The following is a 19,666-nucleotide window of genomic DNA, read 5'->3' on the forward strand; positions in this document are numbered from 1 at the left end:
AAGCGCGGCGGAACGCCGAGCCCGGGCTGCTGGTCACCTGCTGGGACGCTGCTGTCGCGACCATGAGCAACATCTACATCCAGGAGCCCCCCACGAACGGCAAGGTGAGGCTCGCCGGGGGCCGGGCTGGCCCCAGCCGCGCCGGGCTGTCGGTGGAGGCGAGCCGCACTCCAGCCTTTGGAGATTTATGGCATAATTATATTTTAACTATATAGGCCTTCCATGTTGTTTCGTTACAGAAGTGATAAGGGGTATCCTCGGTTTCTGTCGTGTGTCAGGTACCAGGTCATTGGCTCTGAAACCGTATTCTACACATCGGTTCAGAACCATATTTTCACTTTTGGGCCACAGTATAGCTACTGCGAACAGCACCTCCTTGGCACTGTTACTAATATAATTAATTCAGAAGTATTTTTTAACTCGACAATTATATTCTTCCATCAGTGACTAAGTTACAATAAAACTAACGGTGTTTTTATGCGTATTTTCATAGGTTTTGCTGAGAACAACAGCAGGAGATATAGATATAGAATTATGGTCAAAAGAAGCACCAAAAGCATGTCGAAACTTCATCCAGCTTTGCATGGAAGGTAATGACTCAATGGGAGAGGAGTTGTTGAAATTATTTAATATGGTATATTTGTGTCTTTTTTGTAAAACAGAGGTCATAAATGTGTTTTAACTTTAGCATGTTAATGAATTTATTTGTGTATAGGAAATATTAACTGATGCTCAGACAATGTTTCTCAGGGTTATTAAGGCACCTAGTAGAAAAAAAAAATTAGATGGTTTTTCAAATGTAGCAGATAATGTAGTATTAAAAAAGTAATAAGCCTTGGGAAGGTTTATTTTCAACAAATATCTGCAAAGTATAACTGCTTCTTTAATGTATTTATGAAATGGAGATGATGCAATGTTGGCTCTTCTCCAAAATTCTCAGTTCTGTATCACCATCTTTACTACCTTTTAATTTTCTTCATGGGTGGTAGTAGGTACCAGGATGGGAAGGCCCCTGTTGCAAAAACTGTAACAAGAATTTGAGAAGGACCTGGTGCCTTTGTATGTTTTCCAGGTGCTGGTATTATCCAATTTATGCATTTATAGAGTGGCAAAGAGTTGTTTTAGCCCTCCTCTCTTCAGGAAAAATAACAATCTAGGATTTGTGCCTCCATCACAGATCCAACCTGTTCTGTGTTCTTGTACCTAATACAGTGATGCAGGCATTTTTTTATAATGGTAGATCAATTTCGTAGCACTTGGTGAGTCTTCAGAGTTGAGTTGCACTCGGTGTTAAAGGGCTGGGCTTTATTTCCTTTCTGAATTTGTCTGAGTGCTGTGTAGGATCCTATGCTTTGTGTAATACGTTTTGAGTATTTACTTTGTGAGTATCCTAGCATGTAACCATCCATGAATATGTCAAGCTATGCTGCAACCACATAAAGCTTTTGTTCCTTTCATTTTCTTATGATCACATAACTCTTACCTGATAGATGAGATGACTTAGGGAGCAAAATATGCCAAATATTTCGTTCTGTGAAAATGTTCTGTTTGAGTACAGCATAGGCAGTGAAAGGGGTCACACCTGTATTCCATGCTGGTGAGTGCAGATGCTCATGTGCTTTAGGGGCATGGCTAACGATGTGTGTGAGATGTTGGCTGGGACAATGTAGAGTACTAGCTCTCCTTTTAAATTCATGTACATTGGTAGTATCTTTCCAGTGCGAAAGGCTGATGAGAAAATAATTCATTGCTGTCATCTTGTTGGTGATGTGCGGTGTCTTCTGCCACAGAAATGTGACACTGCCTTTTTTTTTCTTTCCACTCTAAATGTGTTAAACAGTACTTTGTACCTGAAATAGAGTCACACTAAGTAAGACAGTGGAAGAGGAGGGAACCTAGAGGAAATAGAAGAATCCAGTTACTGTAGTTGCTTTATGGAACTTCATTCTTTGGACATTTCTGTATAATCTATAGGAAAGTGTGATTTTGATACCACTTAAGTGTATTGAATATCTTTTTTTTTTTTTTTTCTTTAGAATATTACAATAACACAATATTTCACAGAGTAGTGCCTGGCTTTATAGTGCAGGGAGGTGATCCCACTGGTACTGGTTTGGGTGGAGAATCGATCTATGGAGCTCCCTTCAAGGTTTGTATTTGTGTATCTTATCCATTAACTTTTGGTTATTCTCTTAACAGGTGTCCTTCCTGCTGTGCTAGCATGTGAGAAGACAAACCTTATATTAGAAACGCACCATTAAAAACGTAGAGTAATAGCTTTCACAAGTTGCTTCAGTATTTTTGAATATGCCTTTTTGAATTGCGAGTTCTTAATCTAGCTGTTCTGACGTTATGACAAATGTGTAACATTACTAGCATGAACTTCACAAGGTAAAATAGAGAGGAAGAGAGGAGACTGGGTGTGGATATGTGGCAAACTCTCATGCAGAAATGTCCGTTGCTTCTGTTAAACGTTGTGTCTCGTTTAGCAGAGGTCTCTGAATGCTGTGTGTGTGTTCGTTGGCGTCGCTGTAGCTCATCTCTTAAGCAGGACGCTGGGGTCCTGGGTGGAGCCACACGCCTGCAGCAGCGGCAGCAGCTGTGTGCTGTTGTGCCCGCTTGCTCTACTGCAGATGAGGCACGCACCTTCAGCTCCTCACGGAAGCTGCGTAGCCTGTCTCTGGCCCTTCCACCACCCTGCTGCTAGAGTGGACACACATATAACACAAACATGGTTAGTGGAAGGGATTGATGCCTGAGCAGAGAACAAAACAAATATTACCAATGTTGTGGTAGCATTTCTGCTCACAATTATTGGTATCTCAGTGTTGCAGTGTCTAGAATTATGATACTACCGTGCTGTTAATATGTTACTCATTGCTTTCACCTTGCTTTGAAAGTAGTCCTGTTCTGGCTTCTTATGGTCCAGAAAATTCTGTGATCCTGTGAATATGTTCTTCCTATGGATTTTTGCAATACTGTACTGTTACAACCTGTTACTGAGCTTCCAGTTACTGTACGTGAATTGGGATTTTTTTTCCCCCTAAATACTGTTGTTAATAAGAACGATAGTTTTACAAGATGCATGAAATGCAGTTACTTTTAGAAAAGTTTTGTGTTTTCTTACTGTTGAAAGAATAATAAGTTACAGCAAAAATAGTACATAACAGTTTATGGTTAGGCAATGACTGGAAAAAGAGAAAGCTAACAAGAGAGAACTTAGAGTTTCTATTAAATCATGTGCATTTCTGTTATTGATATACTAGTTTCCAGGTTTTTTGCGTGTGGTTGATTATGTCCTTATGGCTTTTCTTTAAAAAACAGCGTTCACTTGTTTGCATTATTTTTTGTTGATGTTTTTTCTTCTTAGTGCCTACAATAATCTTTTCTGCTGAAAAAAGAAGCTTTTAGCTACAGATGTGACATTCAAAAGACTTTGGGTTTATTACTGTCTGAATTTAGAAGAAAACAAATAATGTATTTTATGCGTGTGCATATTGAGATAAACAAGCCATGGCTAAAGAAGTGGAAAAAGTTAATTTGTGTTCTCTTCTGTTTTGTCTTGGCCAGGATGAGTTCCACTCACGACTGCGGTTTAATCGAAGAGGACTCGTTGCTATGGCAAATGCAGGGCCCCATGATAACGGGAGTCAGTTTTTCTTTACCTTGGGTCGTGCAGATGAACTTAATAACAAGCACACAATCTTTGGAAAGGTCTGCTACATGGAGCAGCGCTCCAGTTTGAGTTTGACAGAAGCTACTATATGTTTTTCTGTATTCAAAAGCTGTTTTAGTGTTGTCTTCTAAATGGATTTGAAATTTATTTCACTGCTTTCTAAGCTGTCTCTCTTCTTTGTTTTCCATGTCTGGTAGAAATGTTTTGATGTGTTGTTCCCATAAGTATTTACTTTTCTGTGGTTATGCTTTTAAATTCTATTTTTCATGTTATGCTTCCTTTGAATAATCTTACTAACATTATTATGGCTCTGCCCTATTAATCGGTTCATGTAATGCTAGTGACATTTTAGGAAATTGTATTTGTAAGTTCTGATTACTTTAGAAGAATCAGGAAAATGAAAAACATAATATGAATTTACCACTTCCATGATTTACTTGAAAGAAAGTAAACCATTTTTTTATTTGTTTCTTTTATTTTGCTGTTTCATAGCTCACAGGAGGGATTTGACATCTTCATGTGTATTTGCTTTCAAAAATGCAGGTTTAGATGCCTCTATTACTTCAACTTTTGCTGTTAAATGTAAATAAATCTAAACCTTTGTACAGTGTACTTGCTGTCTGTTAGAAGTCTTACATGCTTCCAGTATCGTCTGTATAATTTATATTTTCAAATTTTCATACATAATAATTCCCTTGCGTTCTGCAAAATAACAAAAGTTGCAAAGACTTTCAAACCTTTTTTTATAAATTTGACAGGTTACAGGGGATACAATATATAACATGTTACGGCTGGCTGAAGTAGAAGTTGACAAGGAAGAGAGACCTCTCAGTCCACACAAAATAAGAAGTAGTGAGGTGAGTATATTCTGGTTTGAAATTTTAAGTTTTAACATTCTCTTGTTTATAGTGTTCAGAAAACTTTGTCCAAGTAGGAAAGCTTGGCATGTCATTTTGTGTGTGTGGGTTTTTTTTTTTAATATTAAATAATTTAATTATAATATACATATTAAAGATGTGTCTAAAATATTACATTTTTTACAGGTTTTGTTTAATCCTTTTGATGACATTGTTCCAAGACCAAATAGAAAACTGGCAAAAGACAAACCAGAAGAAGAGACTAGAAAATCCAAAGTAAAAGGCACAAAGTAAATATATGCAACATAAATGGTGGTTAATTTTCTTTGACCTTTAGTTTGCAGGTTGTTAATTTTCTATTTCTGCTTTTAAAACACAAGGCTTTACCAAAATGTACAGAGGAATGTTCTCTAATCTTAGTAAACTCTACTTCCTTGTTCCTAAAGAGCTTGTACAAATCTAGTTGTTCTGAGCAAAGTGGTTATTCTGCATCAGCTGACCTGTAACTCTTTCCTGCTTACTGATAGTTTGTTGGAAAAGAGTTAAAAGGTAAGTTAAGCTTTTCCCATGAGCAGGGGTGTGCAATCACTCTTTTGTGACTGAGATGGCACTGAAGTTAATATATACTAGTCACCAGGTCATGGCTCGGCTGTGTGAGGTTTTTGAATTTATTTTATCAGCTGCCACTTCTCTTACACTAAAATACTTGGAAAAGGCAGGCATTTTGACACGGGAAATTTCAGTTTCTTTGAATTAAATTTGGTGGTCATAAGCTTGCAGTGAAAAGTAATAGGAAACCTAAACTACTTATATGCTGTCAGTTCTCTTGGACAGAAATACAATGTGTTGTAACTGTTTCTAATGTAGTGTAAACAATTAGATTCAGGGGAAAAAACCCCATTTATTTCATTTAACTACATTTTGTGAATGTGTGTGCATTTGATGCCTTTGTGAGCTGTCATATCTTGAAAATTTTGTGTTTGGTATTGAATGTTACTCTGTTGTATAAAAAAATTGGAAAAAAATACGACTGCTCTGTTTTCAGAGCTGTCAGCATTTAGTCTTAACTGTGAAAGTTAGGACAGAATTTCTTAAATTTTGCCTTATATTTTCTAAGTGATGCTTAGCTATCCTGATTGTCTTGGTTTCAGAACAGAACATGCTTCTCTATATATTCCTAGTTTATTGAAGAACAGCATTTTGTAGTTTGAAATTTGTACGTTTAACAGGATGAAAAGTTTTTTTTAAAAATCTCACACAATATGAACCTACATCTAAAGACAGTATTTAATGTTTTACTCGAGAATGTGTTTTCTCTCTTAAAGAAATTTTAGTCTGCTTTCCTTTGGGGAAGAAGCTGAAGAAGAAGAGGAGGAAGTCAGCAGAGTTAGTCAGGTACTTTACCAAATTAGACCCATTTTTATTTTCAATTTGAAACGACCTTTTTTGCATGTTTGTGGAAAGCTTTTAAGTTTATAATCTTGTTCTTGTCTTAGAATTTTGAACCATAATACTAGAAATTACTTTAGCCTTTATGATTCTACTATTTTAACATGTTGTAAAACCAGGGATTTTAATTTTTTCTAACTTTGAAGGCGCTCCCAGTTACTGTGTGATACTTTTGTTTCCTTAAACTTTCATGCTTCATAGTGTAGATCTGTGTCTGCTGTTTAAAGTTCAAGGAGGTGATAGGAACTTTATTCTTCTTCATGTCCTTAATTGTGAGAGTGTAATTTGATGGTAGCATACTTGAGGTTCCTTGCCAGTACATTTTTAGCTTAATTTTCTTATGCATATCCATTCTTTGTGCAAACTGAAGTGGGGTTATTTTGGGGAAAAGAGTGTGTTACCATAATTAAAGATTGCACTATTGTTTATTGTTGTGGAGGGTTAACCCTGGCTGAGCAAGTGATGCCCACCAAGGCGCTTTATCACCCTCCCCCTTTCCTCTCCTTCCTCTGCAGAGCAAAAGGGAAAAGGAAAATAAGATAGAGACAAAAGCCTTGTGGGTAAAAACAAGGGCAGTTTAATTTCCTCTTCTAGAGCCCCAGCTTGTCTTACTTTTTTGTACAGTTCAGTTACCTACCTGTTTCAGTTAGTAATCAGACTACATTGTGCTGAGTCCTGTACCACATAAGTGCAAAGGTGGTAATCAGGATTTAGTTAAAATACAGACGACAACAGTAAATAGTGATAGACAGTATTACAGTGAGATGCTATCAGCCAGAGTGATAGCAGAGCTTTATTATATCAGAACAGTTGCTTTCACTGTTTTCCTTTCTTGTTTCAACTTACCAGTCATAATAACTGTGCTCGTTTACCTTAACATGATCATCTGCAGTTCTGCTTTTGGTATATGTCTGCATTTTAATATTACATTTAACTCTGTTGCTTTGATGTTCTTTCCTTTCACACCAAATACTTGCTTTGAAGTATAAAATTATTGAAATAGAACACTTCTTTCATGACAAGACCAGTGTAAATGCTGTCATGCTGTCTTCAACTCAGTCTTAAAATTTCATAGTTGCCCTGATTAGATTCTAGACTGGCTGTAGCAGGGTAGTAACCAAATCAACTATTTATGAAAACTTCACGTTCATTCTTTATGACAGAATGAAACCTTTTTATCTAAGCCTTATTTCTTGTTTCTAATAGTTCTAGATCAGTAGTTGTACAGTTCTGGACATTATCTTAATCTTGATTATGTTAAAGTACTTGAACGTAAGTACCAACTTTCAATTTCTATTTTCTGTAAGCAAAAATGAAGGTCTAAGTTAATAGTGGGAATCTTCAACATCTACCAATTCAGAATACTTCTGTTAAATTTTTGGTTGCTTGTTTCAGTGTAAGAAGGGGATGCTTTTAAGGACTGAGGTTAAGAGGACAGGGTACAAGTAACTGAGGAAGCCTTTAACAGATCTGGCATAAGGGAATATTTTCCATTGATTTTTAGTGCAGTGAGGTGGAAGCTAAAGTTATCTAAAGAGTAAATAAACCCACCATGTATCAGGGTGAAATTTTTACAGTATTTAGTGTTTTCATGTTTACATATGAAAAATGAGAATTCTTGTCCAAGTCACATCATATTAACCAAGAAAGTACTGAATTTAAGGCCTGCTAAGTCTTTTCTGCATCTTTGCTATCATCACCAGTTTTCTCTCCTGGACTTGTTCAGTCTTTGCTGTACTTAGTCTAAGCATGGGAATATCTTTTGCCTTTGCTGTGGTGTGTCACCAGACTCTTGTTCCTGGGACTGTACAAAGAAGCACAAGAAGGTTAACTGGGGGTATGGAACATGGGTCATGCTTTTTTAAATTAAAAAAAAGAGAGAGAGGAAGGGGAAGATGAGAATGATTATTCCCTATTTTTACAACGTAAAAGTTGAGACACAGATAAGTGAGCAAATAAATACGTGACGAAAAAGTATTTTTCCCTTTTGGAACTTAAATTGTGAACATTTCTGTCACAGAACATTGTTTAAATGAGAAGCATAAATAATTTCAGAAAGAGAATAAAAATGAGACTAGAGCCATTGATGTCTTTTAAATGTTGCAGGTCAAATGGTGTCTTCTGTATAAGGACAGTCTCTAAATAGTTGTATTATAGAGTGTGATGCTCAGAAAGAACATTTGTGTACCCCAGGAGGTTATAGAAGACAAAGTTCACGGGATTATGGAGGTTTGTGTCAAGGAGTGTCAAGAGTAGGATGTCTCTAATGGGGGAGGACAAGCAAGAAAGTGAGAGTAATTCCAGCATAGTTAGTGTGCTTACCAGCAGAGGCACAATCCCACAGGGTGTGGATACAGCAGGTAGAGCCGGTCGCTGGTAACAGGGTCCATCCACAGTCCTGCACACGGAAAGCAATAACCAAGACCAAGGTCCTCAAACAGTGAGTCCAGTCAGGAGCAGCAAGAGATGGGACAGGAGACAGGGCTGGAGAAAAGTCTACAATGTGAGTCTAAAAGATTCATCCAGGAGATGAGGTGAGACACAGCTACACCCCTGAGATAGCTCAGGCAGCAAATAGATTTTCAGGTGTGAGCTGAAATGGTGCTGATGGGCAGAGGAGCTCCAGATAAAATTCTTCAGGGCCTTTAAGGCTATTAGTGTGCTCAGGGTCCTGACAGTTGGGACCCTACTGGGTTGACCAGTGTTTGAACTGAAGCTTTCAGTGTCAAAATGGCTCATTTAGTTGTCTGTACATGTTTGGAGCAGTTTACAAAGGTGATAAGCACTTGTGTTTTGTCAGGCTCCTGAACACACACACAAATCATTTGTTGAAGGAAGTAATTTTTCTTGTTGCTGAATGTGGTATTTTTACATAATAAAAAAATGAAGTTTTGTTTTAAATCAGTAATATTTCATTACTTGTGTGTTCTTAGAGTCCAACTGCTTGCGTCAGTGGATGAATCCTGCATGATGTATTGCAGTTTGATGGTTTGGGGGTTTTTTTGCCCCCTAAGGGTCCATATAGTATTCTGCTAATTGATAAGTCCTGCTTGTACGCTGTAGTTCTTTGACTTGACATATGCCATTACTGGAAAGTCAAGTTCTTACCTCTTCATTGGCCCAAGTATATATGTTCTAGACTATATGTCTTTATGATGTGTAATGATTGTGATGATTTAAACAATCTTTTTTTCTTTTCCTCTCTTTATTTTAAAATTAACTGCATTGCTATTGCAAAAATACTTCTGAAGTCCATGGGGCCAGTTTGAGGCTTCCCTGGAATGCCCTTTCTTTTCTGCTATTAAAAGTGTTTATGCTTGCTGGTTAGGCTAAAGCTAAAAAGAAGCAAGTTATCTTTTTCTTACCATTATCCTGTTTCACTGTCTAGTCTTTCAAATACAAATGTATAATATGTTTTTTTGTTTGTTTGGTTTTTTTTTTTGTTTGTTTGTTTGTTTGTTTTGTTTTTTTTTTACTAGAGCATGAAGGGGAAAAGTAAAAGCAGTCATGATCTACTGAAGGATGATCCACATCTAAGCTCAGTTCCTGCTGTCAAAAGGTTAATATGTGACTTCCAATTTCCAAAACAAGTTTATTTGCAGGATGTTAGACTTGATTAGCATAATGTATGCTCATTGTTTGTCTATTACTCTTTAAGAAATTAAGAGTGACAGTGCTAGATCAGATCAAATGTTCCTCTGATCCACTATGCTGTCACCAATGTAGGCCATCAGTGGATGCCCAACAAAGAATAAAAGCAGAGCAACCATAATGTTTACCTGTGTAGTCTCCCAGCCTCCATCTACTTTCAGTTCAGAGGACTGTCAGAGTTTGATGTGTTTCATCTGTTTAATAATCCTTAACAGAGCTCTCATCAAAGTTTAGTCTCTTCTAATATTGTTTATATTCACACCCTCCTGTCTGCTAGAGGAAGAAGTACCTCCACTTTTTGTTCTGAACCTCACTGCTACTGTCATGATTTGATAAATTCTCACTCTTACAGTGGAAGAGACAGTGAGCAGTCAGTGCCTTTATACTTCTCTTTACCACAGCCCCTTCTTAAGCATCTCTTTTCTAGCTTAAACTATTCAACATTTCTTCAGACAAAAGCTGTTCTGTTAATAATTTGGTTATTCTGGTTGCTCTTCCTGTTGCTGGTACTGTTGTAAAATTCATTTATTTCCCAAACCTAAACAACCTATTCAAAGTGAGATGAATCATAAATCTGTATGATTGCGTTAAGGTGGTCTCTGCTATCTTATAAATTTCTTTTTAATGCTTCTTAACTTCTGATGTGTTTTCACTGTTGAGTATTGACAATTCTGTGAAAATGTATCAGCTTCAAGAATTTGCTTATCATAGAATAGTTTGAGGTGGAAGGAGGCTGCAAAGGTTATCTTGTCCAACCCTCTGCAGTGAGCAGGGACATCTTCGAACAGAGCAGGTTGGTGGGAGCCACATCCAACCTGATTTTGAACCTTTCTAGGGATGGGGTATCTACCACCTCTCTGGGCAGCTTGTTCCAGTTTTTCAACACCTTACACCTGGTCTAAGTCTGCCCTCTTAGAGTTTAAAATCGTGACTCCTTGTCCTGTTGCTACAGGCCTTACTAAAAAAATCTGTCCCCATCTGTCTTTTAAGCCCCTTTTAAGTATTGAAAGACTGCAGCAAGGTCTTCCTGGACCCTTGTGTTTCCGTGCTGAACAACCCAAACACACACAGCCTTTCTTCATAGGAAAGGTGTTCCAGACCTCTGGTTGTTTTTGTGGCCTTTGTTGGGATCTGCTCCAACAGGTCCTTTTCTTTCCTGTGCTGAGGACTCAAGATATGGACACAGTACTCCCAGTGGGGTCTCACCGGAGTGGACCAGAGGGACAGAATCATCTCCCTTGATCTGCTGGCCATGCTTCTTCTGGTGCAGCCCAGGATATGCTTGGGGCTTCTGGGCTGTTAGTGGCATTGTTGGCTCACGTCCAGCTTTTCATCCACCAATACATTCAACATCATCTCTGCAGGGCTCCTCTCTAATTCTGCCCATTGCCCAGCATGTATTTGTGCTTGGGATTGCCCCAGCCCAGGTGGAGGACCTTGCACCTGGCCTTGTTGAATCTCATGAGGTCCACGTGAGTCCTCTTCTTGAGCTTGTCTGGTCCCTCTGGATGACAGCCCATCCCTCAGGCATGTTAACCACACCACTCAGCTTGGTGTGGTCTACAAACTTGCTGAGGGTGCACTTGATTCCGCTGTCTGTGTCATTGATGAAGATATTAAAACAGTACTGGTCACAGTACTGAGGGCCCTGAAGGACCACAGTGATGGTCAGCTGAGAGTTCCTTATTCTGTATGTGGGACTCCCTTTCCTCATGTGTATAGCTTTACTTTTATCTACTTCAAATTTCACCTATTCACAACCTTTATTGTCCCTTCATTCAGGTTCTGCAATTCTTCAATCTGCTCTTAGCTCTACTATACTGAGTAATGTGATATTACCAAAAAACCTGGTAACCTGTTTGCCTGCTTTGTTTGTGAGCTCACTGAACAGCTCAAGGCCCAACACAGGCTACTGTGGATATATACTAGTGATTTTCCTCTGTTGCCAGAAGTTATTGTTTGCTTTTAAATTTTGTTTCCTGTCCTTTAACCATATATTTCTTCATGCATGGGCTGTCCCATAACCTCAGGACTACTTAGTTTACTTAAAAACCTTTGGTTAGAGATTCTGAATGAGTCCAAATATATCAGAGATCATCACAGCCACATGTAGCCCCTTCAGTAAGAAAGTTCCCTTTACAGCCATATCACAAATCCCAAGTAGATAATTTTACCTCTTATGGTGGCTTCTACATGTTCAGGGCTAAGATCAGAATTACAGATCTGGATGCATTCTAAGTATTCTCTTTAATACTTTTAAGTGCGTTGTGGTTTGGTTTTTTAATTGTAGTTTTCTATCAAGAAATATTTCCACAGAGAGTTTCCTGGATTAATTTTTTTTTAATGCCATTAATGTCATTGATTCCAGCAACTTTACAGTTTCTTTGACGTATTGAGGAGTGTACCTCAAAGCTTTGAATTCAGGGACTCCTTTAATATAATTTACTTTCTCTAAATTAACCTGTTTTTTAAATTGTGGGATGGATAAATCATCATGGGTCTTTGTTATTAGTTTATGACAGTCAAAAGTAGATAAGTTAGTCTTAGTATAGCTGTATATAACATATGAAAATGTTGACTTTAAGCTAGTTATCGGTGTCAAACATGTCTATATATAGAGGGTTCTCCAAAATTAAAACTACTTGTAATGAGATGCTAGAAGTTGTTTGGCATATGAGATGCAAAATGCCCATTTTAAATGATTTTTTTTTTTTTTTAAGCTGTATACATTAGTGTTTTGTCTGGGTGGCTTAAGATATGGTTAGGTTATTCATTGTATGAAAGCCTAGTTTCAGCCTGTGTTTTTAAACATTTCTAATTAGAGTTATGACAATCAAATGATAGAAAATACTATTAATTGATAATTTCAAGATGAACGCAAGGATGATTGAAATGAATAGGTTGACTAAAATTTCAAGTAGCTAACCAAAAAAAAATTTTTTTTTTTAAGAACTGTGATTTTGAAACAAAAATTTAAATCGCTGGTACTTCAAAGTAGTTATGATTATTTTTCTTCTTTTAGTGAAGCAGCAAGTGAAGAAAGGGATTTCAGTGAGGTAAGTAATTTTTTTTTTACAAATAAATCTTTGTTTTTTACCACGTGTGAATTATATTTTTTTAGGGGAACAGATGCTACTTCAGAGTTTTTTGAAAACTAGCTCAAGCCAGATTTCCAGCAAAAGGCTGAAGGCCCATTCAGAGCTCTAAGGTTTGTCTGCAGTGAACATCCATAGCAGGGTAGAGTTACTATTGCATACTACCTGGTGTATTTTATAATACCTGCTTACCAGGTACTTCTGTCAGTAGCTTAGGGGTATGGGAGATTTTGTACCACAGAGTGACAAACCTTTAATAAAAGCTCTGAAATTGCTTCTGAAAAAAAAGAAAAAAAAGTCAGTGTGTCTTGAATAATAATGTATTTCTGATATCTGAGGGTAAATCTGTGTGTTAGTGAGTCCTGTTGGAAATATTTCTTCAAGGAAACAATTCCAGTGAATATTTATAATTTAAATTTTATTGATAAGGACTGCCATCTCTGAAAGACAGGAAATCTGGATAACCAAGCAGTAACATTCAGCCAAACATGGAGACTATTCTGATTACCAGATCATCATACATAGTGAGGGGTTGCTTTTGGGACAAAGGTGTAACATTTGACTAGGAATATAATCTGCCATTCGCAGGACTTATTAATGAAAAGTACTGTTTTCCTTGTCTAACCACCATGCACAGGTACTGCACAATTAGTGGATGCACTGTGTAAGTGGAGGAAAGACAATCTACCCCATTCCTGTGTCTTAAAAAAAAAGAAAATAGTCTGCTTCCACCCTGTTTCTTTTTCCTTTTTTCCACAAGGTGTAGTATGAGTTCAGGTTCTTGGACTCTTCTGTTATGTAATTCCTGGTGTGCAAGAGCATTGAAGTGTAAGAAGGGTTCTGAGAATGGTGTTTAATTAATAATAATTCTTCAGGTGTTCAAGTAGCCCTTTAAGTGAACTGGATTTGGGGAATATAGAACAGGGACATGTTAGCTATATTTATTTAAATTTCTATTTCTAGCCTAATTTATCTGAACACTCTTACAATAATGTCATCAAATAGGAAGGTGCTTTTTTTTTCTCTCGCAGGTGCTTTCCTTAGATTTCATTTCATTGAAAGATCTTAGCTGGAATCTAGCATTTCAGGTATTTGGTGTTATAAAGTGGTACTAGTATTTTGTCATCTCTTCTGGATTTATTTCAGTTAACACATCACAGGATCACTTTCGCTTTTACATGACTGCAACACATAGGTAGTTGTATAGCCATGCCATGAGCAAATAATTATTCTAGTTCTCCCTACCTCCCCCAAATAACAAGTCCCTAGCATGTAACAGAAACTCTTACTTTCTAAACATCCAACCTTGCTACTCATGCTACCAAATACCATCCTGTTTCTCTTACTGCAGTCTTCAAGGTCATATGATCCTTTGTATTAACAGTACCTCATTGCTATTAGCTAATCTCTTTTTGTGCCTAAGTCGTTAATGAAAGCATTATATGAAATGTGTTCAGAAGACACATTTTTTCCCTTGCCAGTGGCATTCCTCTGGTTCCCCTTTCTGCACTAGTTTTCCTCTCCCTGCTTGTCAGTTAGTTACTGAATGGTTAGTTTTATGTAGTACTATAGGTAGATGGAGCTTGATATCTGTGCCCTGATTCAGTGATCTTCTCAGCTGGGTAAATCATCACACACAGTAGCCATTAGTCATTCTGACACAAAATTTCTTATGACTTCTGTATTTCCAGGGCAAAAAGAAGAACAGGGCAACTCCACATGGCTAACAACAGCAGCAAAAACTGTTAGGCAGTTTTGTACTTCTCTGTCACTAGAGTAACATCATCATTCAACTGAACAGCAGTTTCCTTCCCAAGTTGTCAGGTAGCCCACTATGGGTGGAAATGTGTTACATCTATTAATTGGTAAAGAAACTTGTGAAAAATGAGAGTCTAAAAGATACGGGATCAGATGGAGTTAATGAGAGCGTCTGAAGGAGGAGACTGGGCAGGAGAAAAGAACTGTAGGAGAGAAGGGTTTGAGGAGGAAGGTTATATCCTATTTTGTAAGTATTTTTCTAGAATAAAGCTGATTAAATCCTTTGCAAAGTGAGGGGACTGAAAGTTTCAAGAAGTAGGGGGTTTAACTGAACTGGACAAGTTGAACCGTTTTTGTCTCCCCGGTTTTACCCATCTGTGGAACTCCCCTCCTGTTAATCAGATTTCTGTAATTTTTTATTAGCTTACTACTTGGCGATTGCAGTATGTCTAAAGCTGTCCATTTTTATTCTAGAAATTTTCATACCCAACTCTTTGTGTTTCAGTGAAATGCTCTTTACCTTAGCCCTAGCTAAATATCCAGCAGGAGTTTGCCTTTATCTTGACTGTTAAAACACCTTGAGCGCAGTCCTGTCATATTCCTTGTCTGGATTTTGTCCCCTGCCGTTGAGGTTGTCATCTCATCTCCCTGATAATGTGTCAAGTAAGCAAATCCTTCAGAAAGTTTAATTATCTCCCCTGTCAAACAACTTCTCTCTGGGAAATTAAGTTAAATGGTATCACTGCTCCACTTTTCTTTTTTCCCTATTTAAAAAAGAACAGACAAAACCCCCACAACAACCTGTCCGTTATTTCATTGACAAAATATTCAGCTATTTTACTGTAATGAATATTCACAGATTTTCTTTTTTATTCCTGACTGATATTCTCTTGTCTAAATCTAAAGTCTCGTGATTCTTAAACAGTGACTCAGATACAACATCTGAAGTGAAACTCTTCGTTTTTCTCTTGTATTCCCGAAATTATGCCTCTTGATTCTTTGATTTTTCTCTTCTTATTCCCTCCATGTTTATGGACATGGTATTCATGCTACTATTCCTCACCATCAGTCACATTCAGGACATGTACATTCTCTTTAGAATTTTCCTCTACAAGTGCTGACATCCTGTCAGTCTCCTGGATACAGTACAGTTCTCTGGAATACCATTTCTAAGTCTATACTTTGTGGTTAATTTTTGTGTCTCTGTGTGGTTAAAGTTACAGTCACGTAGCATCTTATGCTCTTTCTCAAGATAACATATTTCCGAAAGAAATACAAAAAGATGTCTAGTCTTTATCTGGCATCCCTCCATTCTTGGAAGGCTTCCCTCTTCAAGGAAGTAAGTCAGTCAAACTTGGATCCTTTGGTCTAATCAGGCTTCTTCATTACTGAGGAGAATGGCTTTTTTCTCCCTCCAAATGTCTTTGAACCGAGGTGGCTTATCCCCTTTTTCTTTCCTCTGCTAGGCTTGGAAGCACAGTACCTCTGTGGCAAGTGGAGATGGTTGATTCCACAGGTTTTCACAGCTGCATTTGATCAATGTGGCATTTGTAAATTCCCTCATTGAGGCTGATGGGCAGACCTCTTCTATCCCATCGTGACTGTAGTGTAGCCCTGTGGCAAAATTCTTAAGTTCTGTTTTTCTTCTAGTGGAAAATGAAAGAAATGTTTAATCTGTTGCTTTGTGGTGGTTCAGCCCCAGGAGGTAGCTGGGCACCACGTGTCTGCTGGCACACCCCTGGCACAGGAGGGAAAGAAATACAAAACCCTGTGGGTCACGATAGGAGAATTTAACACAGCAGCAGAGACCGAGTAGTGAACAACGGCACTAACAGTACAGATAACGATTTATAACAAAGGCTACAAGGAAAGGGATCCCTGCAGGGGCTGCAGCAGCTCACCCCCCCCGCCGCCAGGGTAAACCAACCCTACCCGAGCCTTGATGAAATTTGGGATTAATGAACAATGACCTGACTAATAGCACATTTCCATGAAGTCTTCTGCTGACCTGTCAGAGTTTACAGTCTAGAATAGGCTGTTGTGGTTTTTAAGTAATACAAAAACCCTATAATTTTTTATATTTAAAATTATTTAATTATCATATTTCTTATTTTTCATTTCCTCTGAAACTAATAAGGAGGCATTTGTTTGAAAGGTTTGTGTTGTTTTTTCTTAAAGGATTATGTTTGTAAAAAAACCTTTCCATATTCAACACACTGTAGTAAAAAAAAAAGTTAAAGGAGATGTTTTATTATTTCAAATCAATAAAGGAAGAAGAACAGGATGAAGATGCTGACAGTGCAGAAGGTGAAGCTGCTAGCAATGAGAGATTTCAAATAAAAGAACGCATTGCCAAGAAGTTGAAAATCGATACAAGTGAAAGTGCTAAACAGCAACTGCATGAGGAGGAAGCTAAGACAGAAAAGAAAATAACTAGTCGCAGGTAAGTAATGTGCCTTTTTTTCCCTTCAGCTTGCTTACAGTTAGATTTTCTGCTCAATGCCAGTTTTGCAGTTACTACATTGATAGGTCAGTATTAGTTAAAAAATTATTCCTCCTGCCCGTCTCCAACTGTGGAAGATGAACTTGCTTATTACTTCCCCACTTCTTACTTTCCTTGGGCCAAACAGTAAGTTACACAGAGCAGTAAGGGATACCTTGTGCTAGAGTTTAATTTTTCCTCATGAGTTATAAATGAAGAGTATTTTTATGTGTTTATTGTGCGGAAAATGCCGTTGTCAGAGGTTGATGTTCACAAAGGAGACAGAGGAGTCCTGTAAAAAACGTAGACTTTATTCGAATAAAGGGAGAGTCCAGGGGCATATCCCGGTGGGGTCTCTCAGTTTTGCTGGGGGACGCAGCCCCCTTTTTATCCTAATTTCCCCAGCTGCTTATGTCCCTCCTCCTTTCCCCATTGGCTGAGGTACTAGGAGAGTACAGACTGCCCGGTCCGCCTACTCCACATCCCCCTTACCACGTGTCCCCCTGCACATCAGGTGTTGTATGTCTCATTAGCTTCATTTTATGCCTCCCCTGGGAAGAGAAGTTACTATGTCTAAGTCTATTAAGCATGTGTATGGGTTCCTAAAGTTCAAAAGTTTAGGCTATCCAAACTTCTTGAGCTGCTTTTACTGAGTTCTTATTCAAGTTCTCAGGTTCTTCCTGCCTTCTTGTTTGGTTCTTTTATATGTAAAGTCACCAACCTGTCACTTTGGGTAACCGGTGATTGCACCTCTCCACGCTACAAGCTGTCTCCTTATCATCCCTTATTGTGAAGACACATTCTTCACGTTCCTTTCTATTCTATCATCATGCTTTACTTTATTTTCTATACAGTTGTTCACAATGATTTTTGTAGCTTCTTTATCTGTGATGACACATGATGATCATCCACCACTGAGCCTTAAAGAAAATAAAGGCTTTCTAGTCATCCATTGAAGTCTGTTTTAATACAGTACTCATCTGGCAGTCTGTCAGTTTTCCAGCACTACAACTGATAGATCATTTTTAAAATTATTTTTAAAATGGGCTGCTCTTAGAAGGTTGGATTATATCTGTGTTTAGTAGTGTTAACACTGTATTCAGTTTTTTAAACCAGCTTTAGACAAATTATTATGTTCTGTAGCAATATTCATCTTTTTGCAGATAGAAAAGCATGGGTTCCAGTCACATACCAACCTTCATGAGTGTCTGTACTGATTAGCTGTAAGTTCTCAGCGAGATAATTTTAATTTTTTGGAACCTTGTGTCTTGGCAGCCTTGTGTCTTTGGCAAGTCTTCCAGAGCTTGTTTGGGAATTTCTGCCTAATATTTATCTTGCATAAAAACATTCATCATGTATGCAAGTGATGTGTAGTGACCTGATAGCAAACTTACTAGGAATCATTGTCCAGTTTTTCAATAAACATAAGTTCCAGAAGTTACTGAACACTTATGTCTTTACAGTTAGAATGTTCAATGTGTAAATTTAATTACTTAGTAAAACTTACTCAAAGGTAGGGGGGCAAGCATCAGAAAGGTGGTTTAGATTTTGTACTTTTAACTCTGCACATTTGTCATAAATAACTGCCTGATGAAATTGTTCAGGCTTTGCCTATACTAAATCCTGCGTATGTAGTGGCTGTCTTAGATTCTGTCCCACAAGTTTCCCCTAAATTGAATCATTCTTTCTCTTTTCCGTTCTTGTTTTTATTATTTTATTTTTATCTTGCTTAACCCCACAGCAAATGTTGCTTTATATGTAATAGCCAAGGCATGTTTCCAACAGAATCCAGGACAGATTCTGACAAAATAATACCTTGTAATCCGTGTAGAGGCTTCACAAATTCCATAGCAATTACCATCCCTATTAATGACTGGGAAGTAAAGGCTTCGGGTCAAGAAACACGAAGATAAATTTATTGTAATCTTTGAGATAAAAATACATGTTCAAACTTCAGCTGGAAAAAAAGGAGCAACTGAAACAAAATCCTTTGTTGTTTTACAGTCATCAGAAATTCACATATCTCACTTGAACCCCTTGAACATTTTTCTGGTTTTATGAGATTATATGTATATGCTAAAAATGGAAAAAAAAAAGTATATTTTTGAAGAAGAGGCTGTTGTCAGTTGTGGTGGGCATTCAATCGTTATCTTAATTGTGAAACAAAACTAATTGTTAAGAGGACAGGGAAATAATACCCTGATGTTTGCAGATTGATGGGTGTTGATGTAGTTATTTTTACTGAAAAAAAGTTGTCTGATTTTTAAAAAAAAATTTAGTAAGCTTTTAACATTCAATTTAGCAGCTTTCCAGCCACTCTTCCCCAAGCCTGTAGTATTGCCTGAGGTTGTTGTGACCAAGTGAGGGACCTGGCACGTGGCCTTGTTGAAGCTCCAAAAGCTGGCCTCTGCCCATCAATTCAGCCCGTCCAGATCCCTCTGCAGCGCCTCCCAACTCTCTGGCAGATCAACGCTCCCACTCAATCTGGTGTCATCTGCAAGCTTACCAAGGGTGCTCTCAATCATCCAGGTCATTGATAAAGATATTAAACCGTCCTGGCTCCAAAACTGAGCCCTGAGGAACACCACTTGTGGTCAACTGCCCACTGTATTTAACTCCATTCACCACAGGTCTCTGGGCTCAGCCATGCAGCCAGTTTCTAACCCAGTGAAGAGTCCTGTCTAGGCCGTGAGCGCCC

General features: G+C 37.9%; 1 protein-coding gene across 1 annotated transcript; it reads left to right on the forward strand.

The window, feature by feature from the left end:
- Positions 1–30: 30 nt before the first annotated feature.
- On the forward strand, positions 31–16,929 carry CWC27 (CWC27 spliceosome-associated protein homolog (S. cerevisiae); the record flags this gene model as incomplete). The annotated part of the gene is made up of 10 exons (XM_008937133.1): positions 31–104; positions 494–590; positions 2,037–2,149; positions 3,571–3,714; positions 4,435–4,533; positions 4,720–4,823; positions 5,859–5,928; positions 9,462–9,541; positions 12,656–12,689; positions 16,757–16,929. Coding segments are annotated over exons 1-10 (956 nt in total), but the record flags the coding sequence as incomplete, so codon positions are not given.
- Positions 16,930–19,666: the final 2,737 nt, after the last annotated feature.

The sequence above is a fragment of the Merops nubicus genome, unplaced genomic scaffold (assembly GCF_000691845.1).
Source record: "Merops nubicus isolate BGI_N331 unplaced genomic scaffold, ASM69184v1 scaffold26983, whole genome shotgun sequence".
In the NCBI taxonomy this organism is placed as follows: Eukaryota; Metazoa; Chordata; class Aves; order Coraciiformes; family Meropidae; genus Merops; species Merops nubicus.